Here is a 15,839-nt window from a genome sequence, read left to right as displayed (position 1 = left end):
TCAACCTGTAAATAAACCTGTAAATAACAGGGATAGGGAGATAAACACAGGTCAAAGACATAGAAAATATTTTTACCAAAAGCAAGAAGACAAATTTCCAAACCTAAAAAGGTACAAGAGGCATACATGACACTAAAGACTGGCCTGGAATAGAAACTTTTCATAACACATCATTATCATGATCTAATATTACAGAACAAAGACAAGATATTCAAAAAGTTGCAAAAGAAAAAAGACCAGATTACATTTGAAGTCAAATCTATTGGAATAATGCCTGACTTCTCAATGGAGACTTTGGAAGATAGAAGGGTCTGAACCATCATTCTACAAGCTTTAAGGGATTATAGATGCCAACCCAGGTTACTATATCCAGAAAAACTATCAACCACAATTCCCAGAGAAAGAAAACATTTTATAGTAAAAAGAAATGTAGCAATCCAGATTTGCAGAAAGCACTACAAAGAAAATGTCAGCCTGAATAGAAGAGTAACAACACAAAAATGATACATTAAATAAATAATCCCAGGACAGTTAGTCAAAAGTGGCAATGGGAGCCCATACCATCACCACACTATAATTAGGATTAATAAATACTGTGCTCAGCTACCTTTCAATATTAATAGCCTCAATTTCCTCAATAACAAGACATAGACTAACAGATTATATTGAATACATTTTTAAAATTCATCTAGTGTTTTAAGTTAGTTTGCAGCTAAATGTTGGTACAAAGTAACATCTTCTAAAGTAATATCTGAAAGGAAATTCTTGCTATATTTTAGGCTGGTGTGAACTTTCATAAATCATAGTGAAAATGGTTCTGTTGTGATGTGTTGATTTTTGAATCATGGTTAATATTTGAAGATTTATTCAACTTTCAGTGTCATGATCAGATTAAAGATTTATTCAGCTTTCAATGTCCTGATCAAAAATAGCTCAGTACAAAAACAGTCACCACAATAAACATTCCACAACTGCTTCAACCATGTGGATTCCCTATTTTGTTTCTCATTTTATCATATTAAAATTTTCATAGCATAAGTGCTATTTCTCTTTATTTCTGTTTTATGGACTCCATAGTAACTCTGAGATTCTAAAGTGTAGAGTAGCATTGCAAAGTTTAGACTTTCAGAATTTGTCTTGGTACAGTGTGTTTGTAATAAGCAAGATGGATAATTCATCAGCTTATCTGAGCCAGGCATAGAGAGAGCAAGGAACTCTCATGAGGTCTTGTGTGTTAAGAAGCTGGTCCAGTTCTCTTCCTAGCATCTCGGTTCTTACTTCCATTTTCTTATTGTGCACTCAGTGGTCCTCTGTTCTCTAGTACTTAAAGGAAAACTCAAATGCAGATCTAAAGATGGTTTTTAAATTGTTAACAAATATGGATGCCACTTGCTTCAACTGATAGATGTACTTTGTTTCTGGCATGACCTTTTATTTTTACTTTTCCCAATTGGTATGACTCTGAAATATAGAATTGAGTACATAAATTTGGTTTAGTTGACACTTTTGAAATTTCCATGTTAAAAGAAGTACCATAGCACACCAGAGTACATATTATGCACAAGATACAAAGGGTATATATTGTATTTGTTTTTGTATGGAATTTTATCTGTAATTTGGACTATTGTATTTGATGACCTAGATTATCATGTCAAAGTTTAGCTGAAAACTGTACGTTTGGTTTGATGATGAAGCTTTAGGGCACATTTGATCCCTGAGGATGAAATGTTAACCTGATGGATGCTGTTTTCTCATTTTCAAACTTTCTCAGGTCTTTGACATTTTGAACTCAGCTGAATTAATTTGCCTCATGCGACACATTTCAATCCCTAAGGACATCATTGTTGAATGCATGGTTGCTACAAACCTCAATAGCAAGAGCGTGACTCTCTGGTTGGGCTGTGGGAACACAGAAAAGGGGCAGCTTTCCTTATTTGATGTAAACACGGAAAGGTACAGCTATGAGGTAAATATGAATTCTTTTTGAAATCCTTCAGAATACTTTTAAAAAAACTTAAAGCCTACATCAGCTAAAGCACACTTTGGAAGAAATCAAATGAGAGCCAATGTAGAAATGTCTTAATTAACCTTCCTTTAGGACAAGTAAGTGCCTGTGGGATCAGGTCATTTTGTTTTAACATCACAGTGTATGTATGCACATATATACACATAAATATGTGTATATATGTATGTATATATGTATATGCATACATGTGGGGTGTGTGTGTAACAGCTATCTTATTATTATGACTCATGGAATGAGAAGTTTGGTAGGAGATAAAGAGAGACAACAGAATAAGAATCTCAGAAAAAAGATGTGCTTTATGGGGAAGATGAGCCTCAGGCTCTTCCCTCCAAGGGCTCTGGAGTCTGACCAGAACTGTGAAGTGTTCATACACAAAAAGCCATACACAAGTGTCCAGGTTGTCATCAGGTGCCTGTGCACTAAAGCCAGATGTTCACTGAATGTCCACCCAAAAGGGCCAAGTGGCCTTTGGTGTCTGTCTACATAATAGGTGTCAGATAGTCATCAAAGGCTACATACTATGGGTTAGATAGTCCTCAGGTGTCTATATGTAAGATGAGACACTCATTCTCCAATGTCAGCTGATCATTAGCTCTAAAACTGGGGCTGTGTAATAATGCATTTCTTGGTCTGTTGGCAGCCAACACTCCCAGTAGTTGGGGAATGAGCAAAAGAGTCAGTATATGACTCCTACAAGATAGATCAATACATTGACAGTTAAATTTATAGAGTTAAAAAAGTAACTCAATATTTTGACCATTGCCTTGAAAGATTGTGTCAAAAATTATGCTCAAGGTGAACGAACTCTCTCATATGATGTTGATGAATTAAAAATTTGGTTCTGTAAAAAAGGAATTTTAATTTTTAATTTCAGATTCAGATGTATTCTGAAGCTAGGTAGAAAAACATCTTTACCAGATATATCATCTATTGTTGAAAACTGGATAAAATAGGCTTTGATTGTAAAAGTAAGTGCACAAAGATAGTCATATCTAAGTATGTTGATAACAGGATGATTTCTTTATGTACATGATCTTGTAATTTAAAGTAAAATCATGTCTCCTAGGTTTAACTTTCTCTTTTTTACAGGAAGTTACTGATAGTAGAATCCTATGCTTGGCTTTGGTGCATCTTGCTGCTGAGAAAGAAAGCTGGATTGTGTGTGGGACACAGTCTGGGGTTCTCCTGGTCATCAATGCTGAAGATGAGACAAAGAGACACACCCTTGAAAAGATGACTGATTCTGTTACTTGTCTGTATTGTAATTCCTTTGCCAAGCAGAGGTACAGTTATCAATGAACTGAAGGAAATTATAGAAACGTCAGGTCCTTTAGTCATTTGCAAAAATTTTACGTCAGTAAAGATTTCTTGACTTTTTTTGCTTGCTATTGGTTTGCTTATTTTAAAGAGAAGCATGAAGGGCCACAGTGATATTTTGTGTCTTTTTTTATCTAAAGATATAGCTGAGTCAGGTAAAAGTGTGTCAACTATTTCTCATCACAGCTGTGGCTATGTTATTACTTCCCCTCTGGTCAGCTTGCCTTTGTGTGTGTGTGTGTGTGTGTGTGTGTGTGTAATTGATGCTGAATGTTTATTTTTTTTGAATGCAGATATCACTATAACAGTAACTTAATACAGGATGTATTGAAACTGTAGTTACTGAACTAGGGCCTTGCAAAATAATCTACATTGTTTATAAAATGTAAAGGGATTTTTTTCCCTTCTAAGTGCTTGTGAGGTGGCTCAGCAGATGATAATGTGCAGAGTTGTTCCCGACTCTGAAATCATGAGTTCAATACCTGGGACCACATGGTAGAAGGAGAGAACTGTGTGCTAAAAGTTGTCCTCTGTCCTCTGTACCATACCATGGCTCCTGTACACCTTAATCTCCCATGTTAAAACGAATTTTAATCTGCTAATAGTTAATATTTTTATCATTTATAAAGATCATATCCCAAAGAAATGTAAGTGCTTAGGCAATTGTTCTATCATTGAGCTATGAATAGACCATAATAAATATATCTAAGTAGCAGAAGTTGAGGTGTGAGTCATACATTGGGAGATATATCATGGAAGACAGGATAATTTCCACGAACCACCAGAATTATACTTCTTTGTTTTAAGCCAATACTTTAAAAAGTAATATACAATATGAAATCTTGGGAGCCTGAAGTGTGAACTGCAGTATAAATTTTGGAGTTGAAACTATTTGGGTAGTGCTGAAGAAAACTTCCTTGGGTTGAGTTACAAAGGCAAGGTGGATTTTATTTGTTGCTATTGTAGGAAAAAATATATCAAACTAAATTTCACTAAAACAAAGGTGGGAGAGCTTTAGGCACAGAGATGGTGACAGTTGTGAAAAATACTGAAGGATATTTTGGACAGTGGCAGGGCATTTTTGTGAACCCACCAAATGTCTTTGCTAATTGTCCCTTACTAAAGGTAGGTCCCTATTTTTTCCCCATGGACTGGAAAATGGATATATATCTCTGTGCTTTCAAGAAGGGAGGCTGAAGGTGTGGGCAGAGAGGCAACTATCTCAAATTTAGTTAAGATGGGAGAATTTAAAAGCCAGGTTACTCAAAATCATGCTATTTTGTAATAATTTTGGCATTTGTCCTTTCAGCAAGCAAAGTAACTTTCTTTTGGTTGGAACTGCTGATGGGAACTTAATGATATTTGAAGATAAGACCATTAAGGTAAATGTTGAATGCATCCCACATAAAAGTGTATTTTAATGAGTTTGTTTTTATATATCTCTCCCCACATCTGATTATCAGATTCCTGATAAGTAGCGTCATATATTTCTCCTGTTATCAATTTATTGTTCTGTACATTTAGCATATAATATAGCCTCGGAAAATACTTGCTGCTTGAGTAAGTGATGTACATGAATGAGCTGAAGGTCACAAGACATGAAATCCTATTTGAATGGATAGAAAGAGAGATAACTCAATCTGTTGGAATGAGAAAGATAGTCTCTATAAAAGCATTCAAGAAGAGAGAGAGAGAGAGAGAGAGAGAGAGAGAGAGAGAGAGAGAGAGAGAGAGAGAGAGGAAGAAACAAAGGAAGGAAGGAAGGAAGGAAGGAAGAAAGAAAGAAAGAAAGAAAGAAAGAAAGAAAGAAAGAAAGAAAGGAGAGAAGACAGATAGACAAACACTGAAGTTTGACTTCCTTGGTGGGCAGCTGGAGACATAGATCAGTAGAGAATAAAATGAACCTTCAGGATGCCTTAGGTTCATTCCCAAGCCTGACTTCCCTCCCTTCCTCCTCTCCTCCTCCTCCACATGAAAACATGTCTTCAGTACTGGAGATATCAACCAACTCCCTGCAATGACTCCTTTAGTCCTTACATTAGTCATTCCTCCATAAACTCATTTTGGTTCCATCCGTTCAGTCAGCTTCCACTTCATGACACCAACACTGTTATTTTTTTTTAATCTCCTAAAACAGTGGTTCTCAACCTAGGGGTCTCAACCCCCTTGGTGTCACATGTCAGATATCTACATATCTTCTGTTTTACATCTATGAGGGAATCTCCTTTCTCTGAAGAGAAAGGAAGGGGAGGTGAGAGGGGGGAAATGGGATGAGAGGAGCCAATTGGGAAATAGAATTAATTAATTACCCAATTAATTAATTAATTAATTAATTAATGGGGGAAAAGAAAGAAAAAAGAGATAAACGGAAGCAGCTTTGATGAACAGACTGTTTTCTGAATAGTCTTTGCACAGGGAAGAGAAGAGTTTAATCATGAAGTTACAACTTGAACGCCGGTTTAATGAAACCCTGTCTTGGTAGACATTTTGAAAAGTGTGTTTCAAGTCGATGCCACTGTAAAGCGGGATGGTGCCCAGCATCACAGTGCACACTCAGTCTGCCCTCTTATTCTCCGCAGTGTAAAGGAGCTGCCCCCTTGAAGACACTACACATAGGCGATGTCAGTACGCCCCTGATGTGCCTGAGTGAGTCCATGAATTCATCTGAAAGGCACATCACCTGGGGAGGGTGTGGCACAAAGATCTTCTCCTTTTCCAATGACTTCACCATTCAGAAACTCATCGAGACAAGAACCAGCCAGCTGTGAGTAATTTTCTTTCTATGCAGTGAATTTACCATTCAGTCATGTTTTTCTTTTTAGAATTATATGAATAAACTACTCACAAGCCACTCTGGCACTAAAGATCACTTAAAATGCAATATTTGTCTCTTAAAAGACAAAACAACCTTAACAGAAAATTTAGCAAGTAGTAGTCATCAAAGTAGTATTAAATATTATTTAATTGTTGGTAAAATTAGAAACTTGTAATTGGGAGGCAATATGTCTAGATAACTGAAGCTGAATGTTTTTATATATTCAGTTATTTATCATTATCTTAAGTATCAATTAGAACAAAGCATAGATTTTAAGGATAATAATTTCTACCTTTAATAATTGATTATCAAAATTATGACCAAGTTAGTGACACCAATTTCAGACAAGAATGAAAATATATAAACCTTGAAGTAGTATGTTGCTCAAATTTTCTTTTTTTGCCTGTTCTTTGATAATTTTATACATGTATAAAATATGTCCTGAATACAGTTATGGTATGTTCTCAAGTCTCCCTCCCACCCCTCAATAATTCTCTCTTCCCTACCATTTTCTATCGAATATTCAACTCTCTGTATGTCTCTCTATTTCTTCTTATCTCTGTCTATCAGTCTCTGTCTCTGTCTGTCTGTTTCTTTCTTTCTCTCCCCCACCCCCACATACTGAGTTTAACCAGGGCCATCTGTGCAAGCATGGGGTCTGAGAATAAATGACAGTTGAGTGCTCAGTCCTAAAGAGGACATTTGTGCTTCTGAGGTCATAGCTGAAATGCTGACCTCTGAACAGCATAAAGACCGCGTAATATAGTCATAACCTCATAGCATCTTCGATTGCCTACAGCAGGCCTACCCAAGACTGGCCTCAACCCCTGATTTAGCAAGGGGTCCCTGGGTCCCAGCCCCTACCCACATTAGTCATTATCTACAGCCAAGTTCCCCAGGGAAGTTTCCTGACTTTTGTTTGTGCTTTCACCGATCCGGGCATTTCCTTCACAACAGTTACCCTATAGCTTTCTTAATGTACTATCTTAATTCCACTGGTCACCTTGGTTCTCCATGAGAATTATCAAATGGTAGCTCAGCCAGTCTCATGACTGGGCCATGCTTCATGCCAGTGAAATAAAGAAAACTCAGAGGATTCGAGCTTCAATTTCAATGCTGTACTTTATTATGGGATTAGATGATTCTAAAGCACAATCAGCATTAAGATATACATTATGCTACATTACACGTCAGTATGGATGAGAGGTAATTTTGCTATATTTATGGATGTGTTTACTAGCGTTGTATGAGTATTTGGATAGCCTCTGTTTTCTGTAATTCTCACTTTTCATAGAATTATACAATCCCTAAATATTTTAGAAGCAGAGACATCCATTTGATATAGCGCATTTGATGACATCATGGGCATGTATTGGTACCTTGTGTGGATAGTTACTGGAAAACAGCCGTAAAGCTCATCTTCACCCAGGAGTTCATTTTTCTAGAGGGAAGAATCCTATCCCATAAGGCACAGGGAAACAGTTGCTGGTTCTAAGAGTATTTACTGCTGCGCTCTCTGCTCCCGTGTACACAGAGGTCAGAGCACTAACCAGGGACACTGCCATCACCCTTAGAGTTAGTGCTGCATTTGGTGACTGGGAGACATACGCAGTACTGAAAAATGTCTGTGTTTAGAACTTAGGAGACTTGTTTTGGGTTTTGATTCTGCAACATGTCAGCCAACATGACCAGGGATAAATTATCTACCATTTGTAAGACTTCGTTTTTGCAATTCTAGGCATTGAGATTCATCGCTCTTTTATAGATTTATTTGGATATATTATGCTAGGGCAGAACACAGGCCCTGTGAATGCTAGGCAACTTCTCTATCATAAAATTACATCTGTAGGGATGTAATTTTATGGTTAAGGATTAAACAAGACACCACAGAAAACTGTTTCCTAGTTCTAAAACTTTGTACACGTTCATGTTCTTTATAGTCTTTATAGTGGGTACAGCAAACGCCTCAGCAAAACTGTTGAAAATGAGGACTCGCCAGCAGGAGGTGATATTTTCATCTTCCCATCCTCGTGGGGAAAGGGGCGTGGTAGGGAGGAGGTATGGGATGTGGAGCAGACAGAGGAAGGGTGGACTGGGGGGGATAAAATCTGGAATGTAAAAAGTAAATAAATAAAATTAAAATTTATTTTCATGTTTAAAACAAAACCAAAAACAAAGAAAACAGAAAAAAAAAATAGAGGAAAAAGCCTCCTGCCTATTATAAGAAATATAATTTTTTTCAATTCCCATGACATTTTAATATACCTTGTCCAAGTCAATCACAAATATGAAGATTCTCACTTTTTCCCCAGATGTTCACTGTGTGTTGGTCCATCTTTCCGTCCACTCACGGAACAAACAGTTTAGCACAGCAAAGACACTTGGCTCCATAAAACACCGGCTGTACTGAACTGTGGGCATATAGGAAAGATGTGGTGTCTGTTTTTAGAAAGTTATGTGTATGGTCTAGTGTGAGGGACACACTAAGAAGTGAGACTTTATGTTTAATAGGACCATGAGAGAGGGTCTAGCTATGCAGTCAGGGGGAGGAAAGAGCTGGCTTATTGTCTCTCAGAGATCAGGGAAGAATTCCAAAGAAGCTGACACTTAGGTGAAACCTCAATAAACAAACCTGGAGTTTGCCCCGAAGTCTGAGCCCACCATCTCTAATCTGTGAACTATGGATGGCACCTGTGTCTAAGGTTAGAAAAGCAATATTTGAAAATGCTTTCTATTTCCTTCTGTTCTCAAACAGAATAAGTAACAAGTTTCTAAATTCTATGGCTCTGTAAACATGCTCGGTTGAATCTATGTAGAAGGTTTTTTTTTTTTTTTTTTTTTTTTTTTTTTACATACTTGATGGACATACATAGACATTAACGCTATAATTTAATTCCACACCTTTTCAATTCCAGGTACAAACAAATGCTCATTCTCAGTATTCCAAATATTCATGGTAACAAGGATACTGCAGTGTCTCAACTGAGCAGATACTATATTTCTCTTAGAATTTAAGCGGCAGTGTAAAATTCCGTACAGAATCAGATAGACCTGAACTGTAAAACCAACCCAGCAATGGACATGAGTTTATTCTATGGTCAAGTATGGCCTAAACCAGTTAACCAAAATGGGTTAGGTAGCAAAGTCATTCAACATGGCTAAGGGGAAAAAATGTTATGATTACAGTAGCGTCACGTGTTTGGCTCTGGAAATAGCGTTAACTTTCTGAATGTATTCTTCTGCCTTTCTCCTGCCCTAGGTTCTCTTATGCAGCGTTCAGTGATTCTAACATCATAGCTGTGGCAGTAGACACGGCTCTCTATGTTGCCAAGAAAAACAGCCCCGTGGTAGAGGTGTGGGACAAGAAGACAGAAAAGCTCTGTGAATTAATAGACTGTGTGCACTTCTTAAAGTAAGCATTACTTCCTTTACCTCTGGTTTTATAAGTCAGATCCATAGAGAAAGGGATCGTGGCTCCTTCTTTATCCCTGTCTTCTAGGGAAATTGTTTTTGGAGAAAGTTTATTCTTTATTAGCGCATCCTCTACATTTTTATACGCACACATATTATATCTCTAAATTATCTCTCTCTGTGTAACTGCCTTCTATATCATCTATCTACATATCTTTGAATATGAGTGGCCTTTTTTTCCTTTGTAATTTTTGCATTTCACAGAGAGCCTTGGAACCAGTTCCTTTACTTTTAAACTGGGGGATCTCATTATGTTTATAGTAAATACTTGCAAGTTACGATATTCATTACGAAAAAAAAAAATAATATCCATCTTATTCGCTGGAGGGTTCCTAAAGTTGAGAGGTGATCACAATAGTACATATCATTGAGAACTCGAGCTTCAAGAGGAGGAATGTGCTTCCCGGCTTCTTGTGTTGAAAGACTGAGCTCTGCAGGATGTTACTGTTCTCAGACCATAAAGCCAGCCCTCTCCATTTCCCAGGTTTTCCTTCCGGTGCAGAACCCAGATGCTTGCATATCTCCTGAATATGTGCGTTCAGGCTCCATTCCTGTCTTTAATCCCTAGACAAGACAGCACAAAAGCTATTTACACAGAATTTACTTTACATCAAAGCAATGTGTCATTTGGAGGTGGAGGGAGGATGCATGGGGCATAGACATGTTGTGCTCTTTTTAAATCAAGAACTACATTTCCCGTGATTCTAGGAACTAAAGCCGGGGTACCTGTGTTCAGAATTGCTAGCTGACCGCTTTGACACCTTCATGGTTTAGGATGTTAATAAGCAGAACATGCATAGGTAAATGTATCAAGTCTCTTATGTGCCGATAGAACTGTGAAGAAAGACAGTCTTTGTGGTTCCAGGGAGGTGATGGTAAAAGTAAACAAGGAATCGAAACATAAGCTGTCCTACTCTGGGAGGGTGAAGGCACTCTGCCTGCAGAAGAACACGGCTCTCTGGATCGGAACTGGAGGAGGCCACATCTTACTCCTGGATCTTTCTACTCGGCGAGTTATCCGCACCATCCACAATTTCTGTGATTCTGTGAGAGCCATGTCCACAGCACAATTAGGCAAGTTTCTATTATTTAGATAAATCAACGCTTTTTAAGGAGAATTTCTGATGCTGTTGCAGTGCTTTCAAGAGTCACATGATGAAGCCAACACGGGGCTAACTAGCCTCTGAGTAGGGCCGGTTTACACCGGAAGGGATGCTCTTAGTCCCGTCAGAGAGGCGGGCAACCTCAGATGCAAGCAGTTTAGCTCTTATGAGCTCTTTTCACTGTATCTAAGGCAAAAGAGAAAGTGTGTACTGTGTATATTTCACTTTTCATCAAATAGTTCAAATGAATGTTTATTTTGAGCTTAGTGTAAGTTTCACACCCATGTCAGCTTCCTGCTAGAGGTTTTATTCTTTACGTAAATTTATATTCTTAGAGCATTGCACAATGAACTCCCAGTCCACAAGCTTTGCTAACTTTTAAGTTTTATTTTTCCCCCCAATTAAACATGCTTAAAGGAGAGCACTGTGTGGACTGTGTTTTTCACAAAGGAAAATTTTAGTATCTTCCTTTGATGCCTAATTTTATTTAGAAAACAACTGGCCCATGAATGCAGACCTAATGACCAAACATTTCAGTAGGGTTCAGCGCCCCAAAAGCAGGCTTGTGAAACTCTAACAAATGGGAAGGGTAACGCTCATCGTAAGAGGAATAAATTTAGTACCGAAAGTAAGTTTCCCCTGCCTGGCATGGATTTTTCATCTGTGGTTACCAGAGCTGCATGCATGAGCTAGAATTAAGTGTGTCTGGGATTTTAAACCGTCATGTATGTGATAAACAGCCAAGGAAGGAGATATCATGACTGTCATGTCCACAGTCACTATGTACCAAGTGTGTTAAATTCTCCCCTTTGGCATGTATGCATTGTGGGGTCTAAGCGGTTATCACATCAGTACAATGAGTTCTGAGTGATCTTAAAGTCAAGGTGAGTTACAACATACACTGCCCCCTACTAATGTTTCAGGTTTCTATCTGTCTCCACGGCCGGGCACCTTTGTTATATTAGTTCTGACTCAGTGGAGTCTCTTACTAGGCTCTATCGTGCCTGAAGCTCTTTTCTTTAACTAGTCACATTGAGTTTTGATGCAGTAGCTCATGTTTTATACCTCCAGGAAGCTGGTAGTGATGAACTTGAGGTCCTTCTTTAGGTTTTCAGAAGCCATCACTGACATAACTTTGGGCAGTTTTGACCCCACCCCCACCTCCAAATGACTGGATCTTTATTAGAGCGTAAATTTCATGCATATTAGGAGGTTCTGCATGTTTTCAGCCATACCACATGGTCAGGACCCTGCCAAAGACCCAGTATATACCACAGCATCAGTGGATAATGCCAAGTAAACTAGCAAACAAGTCAAGAGACACTTGTGCTATTATGGGCTCCCAGAGGGTCTGCCCACCTTGCTTTCCAGGTGCCTCATGTTTCAGCTTCTTTTTGACTTTCCTGAGCTTCTTCTCATCTAATGTTCTAACTCTGGAGAGGAAGTAAGTGTAAATGTCAAACCATTATGTAACAAAGGTTAAAGAGTGGTTTCACATTCTTATAGTTAGCCTAGGTTTTCTTTAGAAATCGCTGACCTGCTGAAGAGGGTTTTATAGATTTGAAGTATGTCTGAAAAAGGAGTAAGCTAGGGAGATGACTCAGCAGTTAAGAGCACTGACTGCTCTTGCAGAGATCCTGAGCTCAAATCCCGAGCAGCCACATGGTGGCTCACTACCATCTGTAATGGGATCTGATGTCTTCTTCTGGTGTGTCTGAAGACCACTGCACTGTACTTACATACATAAAATAAATAAATCTAAAAAAAAAAAAAGAAAGGAAAAGGTAGCAGTGGCCACTCAGGTCCTGTGTATTTGTGTTAAGATGTGGATAGCTACACTTTCTGAAGGTGAACTTAATGCATTATTTTAACAGAAATTTTCTATCTTTTGTATTGATAAAGGGAGCCTTAAAAATGTCATGCTGGTTTTGGGGTACAAGCAGAAGAGTGCAGAATGTGCCCAAGAACAAAAAGGTAACATTAACATCATCCTCCGTGGTGAAGAGCCTGTGGTCTAATGGGGCAGCAAACTGTGTATTGTAGGCTTCTGGCTTGTGTAATACATTGGACACTTAGCAGTGTCTTCATGAAATGTTATTATGTGTGTGTGTGTGTGTGTGTGTGTGTGTGTATGTGTGTGTGTGTGTGTGTGTGTGTGTATGTGTGTGTGTGTATGTGTGTGTGTGTGTGTGTGTGTGTGCACCAGAGGTTTGGGTGCATGCATTACAGTGCATATGTGAAGGTCAGAGAACAACATGAAGGAATTGGCTCTATTTGTCCATCCTGTAGGTCCTGGAGTTCAGACTCAGATCTTCCAGCTTGGCAGCAAGTACCTTTAGCTGCCGAGTCATCTTATTGGCCCCCATCAGCAATTTCAATTCATGCTTCAAAATGTAAATAACACAGACATTTTCAAAATTAAATTTTAGCCACTCAATCAAATTAAAATTAAGTGTAATATTTTCACAATTTATTATTGTAGGGTTAGCTCTATGATGTCCAATGTTGAACAATATTTAAAATAATTCTTACTTTCAGTAAATGAAATGCTAGGCTATAAAATGCTCTTCTTGAAATTTTGGAGCTTCTTATTGTCCAATTAATATTTCCAAGAGGAACTTGTTTCATAATAACAATAACTTAGTATATTGCATAGGCTAAATTTATGAGTATATATTTGTTCAGAACATAATATAAACAAGTAAAAATGTTTTATAATAGACGGTAGAAATATAATTTGTCTTTTTTTTTTTTTTTTTTTTTTTTTTTTTTTTTTTAACAGAGATACAATCTTGTTTGTCTATTTGGGACCTCAATCTTCCACATGAAGTGCAAAATTTGGAAAAACACATTGAAGTAAGGACAGAATTAGCTGATAAAATGAGGAAAACATCTGTTGAATAGAAAGATGTATGACTGGCTTGATGTTATATTGAATAAGACACCAGACATCCTTGCCACTGTAATAGAAAACGTACTCTTCTTCTTAAAATATATTTTTTAAATGTTTACATTGAAAAAATTATGCCTATTCTTTACAAAGTTTATATGTATATGAAGGAATGTGTATGTTTTACATTTAATTTAATATATATATATATATATAAAGATATTTATCAGTAAATATGTTTTAAATAACTATTTAATTTAGTTCTATATTTCCTATTCCTAATTAATTTGAAGGGAAAAGCAAAAAAAATCTACAAAGCATTTAATTTCAGTATTTATACTAAAATTAATAAAAAAAATCATGTTTGTTTTGCTATGCATTGTAAAGATAAAGCCTATTTTAAATTGTTGATTAAGAAAGACACAGATGTTGGTTGGCTGTCTATGGTCTCTGCAGAGTCCAATAAAAATATTTGGGCAACTTCCCATGTAAGAAACTCTTTCATAACTTTTTTTCAAGTGAATCATCATCATCATAATTGTAAAATATAGTATTTTTACTAATAAACATTTTTTTAGGTGAGGAATTATCGTGGGTGCTGATGCAAACTGTGAAAGGATAAAAAAAATATAGTCTAACCCCTCCAAGGACCCCAAGCTAAAGGAGTCTTAACCCCCGCACCTAAGAACCCCTAAATAACTCAAATTCCAGACCCTGTTCTCTGAAAATAAGCAGATATAAGGGCACAATCCTTGCTGTTCTGGAGCCTGCTTTCTGTATGAAACTGGGTAAAAGGGCATAGGATAGGCCCTTGGATACTCGAGCCAGGCCTATTAAGTAAACAGGAGATAATCTGACTTCTGCAAACTGCTTGCACCATAGGAAACCATGCCCCCCCCCACCCTAGTGACTTATCCTGACTGCCATTGTCACCCCCACCCAGGAGACTGCACAAATACAGACCTCTAAGACTACAGGGAACTGATTGGTCCACGGAGTGCAGGCTTAGATAGTTTAACATGATTGGTCCCCGGAGCACGGGCTTCGATGGTTTACAATGATTGGCCTAGAAAGCACGGGCTTAGATAATTTAAAATGATTGGTTTGTGATTTGCAGGCTTTGCCATGATTGGTTTGGAATTTGTGGGCCTTGTGAAACCTATAAAAGCTGTCCCCATCCTGCACTTGGGGTCCGCAGTCCCTTAGCCCTGCATGGTGTACCATTGTGGTCCCCAGCGCGCTTGGAATAAAAATCCTCTTGCAGTTTGCATCAAGACCGCTTCTCGTGAGTGATTTGGGGTGTCGCCTTTCCTAGGACAGAGCGTGGGGGTCCTCGATTTGAGGATCTAACATTTGGTGCATAGGCCGGGAAGGTGCGACCACCCCTCACACCAGAGAACTGACTTGGGGCTATTTGGATCCCCTCTGGAGTGTGTGTGTGTGTGTGTGCCAGCCGGCATATCTGTTCTGAGAGTCTGTTGGGGAAGCTGTCTGATTTCTGATTTCAGAGATTCAAGCTTTCGGTTTGCAGCTGTTCCCTCAGTCCATGATGGCTGAAGAACTGTGATCAGCAGACATGCTGGGATGATCACAAGCTGTTGCCCTGGGGGATGCTCCAGGAGGTGAGGAGACCCAGGGATGCCTGACTGTCTCCTGCTGTCGGTTGGAAGACCAAGTTCTGTTGTTGAAGCAGAAGCTTCCCCCTTTGCAACTGTCTGATTCTTTTTCCTGCCTGTGAAGGACTCAGACTGCGAATGTCTGGATCTTTTGGTTTCTGTTTCGTGTGTCTTTGTCTTGTGTGTCTTTGTCTACAGTTTTATCATGGCACAGACTGTGAGGACTCCCCTTAGTTTGACTCTTGACCATTGGACTGAAGTTAAATCTTGGGCTCTTAATTTGTCAGTTGAGGATAGAAAGGGCCCTTCTGCCCCTCCTGAAGCTCCAGCGGTGGGGGGACCCTCTGCTGGGTGGCAAATTAAATATGGACCCTCCCATATTGGCACTTTTCTTCCACAGATCTTTATAATTGGAAAACTAACCATCCCCCTTCCTCAGAGGATCCCCAATGCCTCACAGGGTTGGTGGAATCCCTTATGTTCTCTCATCAGCCTACTTGGGATGATTGTCAACAGCTGTTGCAGATGCTTTTCACAACCAAGGAGCCGAAAAGAATTCTATTAGAGGTTAGGAAACAATGTTCCTGAGGCTGACAGGAGG

General features: G+C 38.5%; 1 protein-coding gene across 1 annotated transcript in view; it reads left to right on the top strand.

Annotated features, from left to right (window-relative positions):
• Positions 1-13,758, top strand: part of LRRK2 (leucine rich repeat kinase 2) — a gene marked incomplete at its 5' end in the record, with an annotated part of 130,195 nt that extends 116,437 nt beyond the window's left edge. Inside the window, 8 exons of the mRNA XM_080939254.1 lie at positions 1,772-1,966; positions 3,116-3,309; positions 4,653-4,725; positions 5,923-6,107; positions 9,418-9,570; positions 10,495-10,703; positions 12,635-12,706; positions 13,515-13,758. Coding sequence (XP_080795380.1) covers positions 1,772-1,966; positions 3,116-3,309; positions 4,653-4,725; positions 5,923-6,107; positions 9,418-9,570; positions 10,495-10,703; positions 12,635-12,706; positions 13,515-13,636 — 1,203 coding nt within the window. The 3' untranslated portion in view covers positions 13,637-13,758. The remainder of the gene's footprint in view (positions 1-1,771; positions 1,967-3,115; positions 3,310-4,652; positions 4,726-5,922; positions 6,108-9,417; positions 9,571-10,494; positions 10,704-12,634; positions 12,707-13,514) is intronic.
• Between the last annotated feature and the right edge of the window lie 2,081 nt (positions 13,759-15,839).

The sequence above is a fragment of the Micromys minutus genome (genome assembly GCF_963924665.1).
Source record: "Micromys minutus genome assembly, chromosome: 27".
Classification (NCBI taxonomy): domain Eukaryota; kingdom Metazoa; phylum Chordata; class Mammalia; order Rodentia; family Muridae; genus Micromys; species Micromys minutus.
This window is presented reverse-complemented; position numbering and strand designations above follow the sequence as displayed.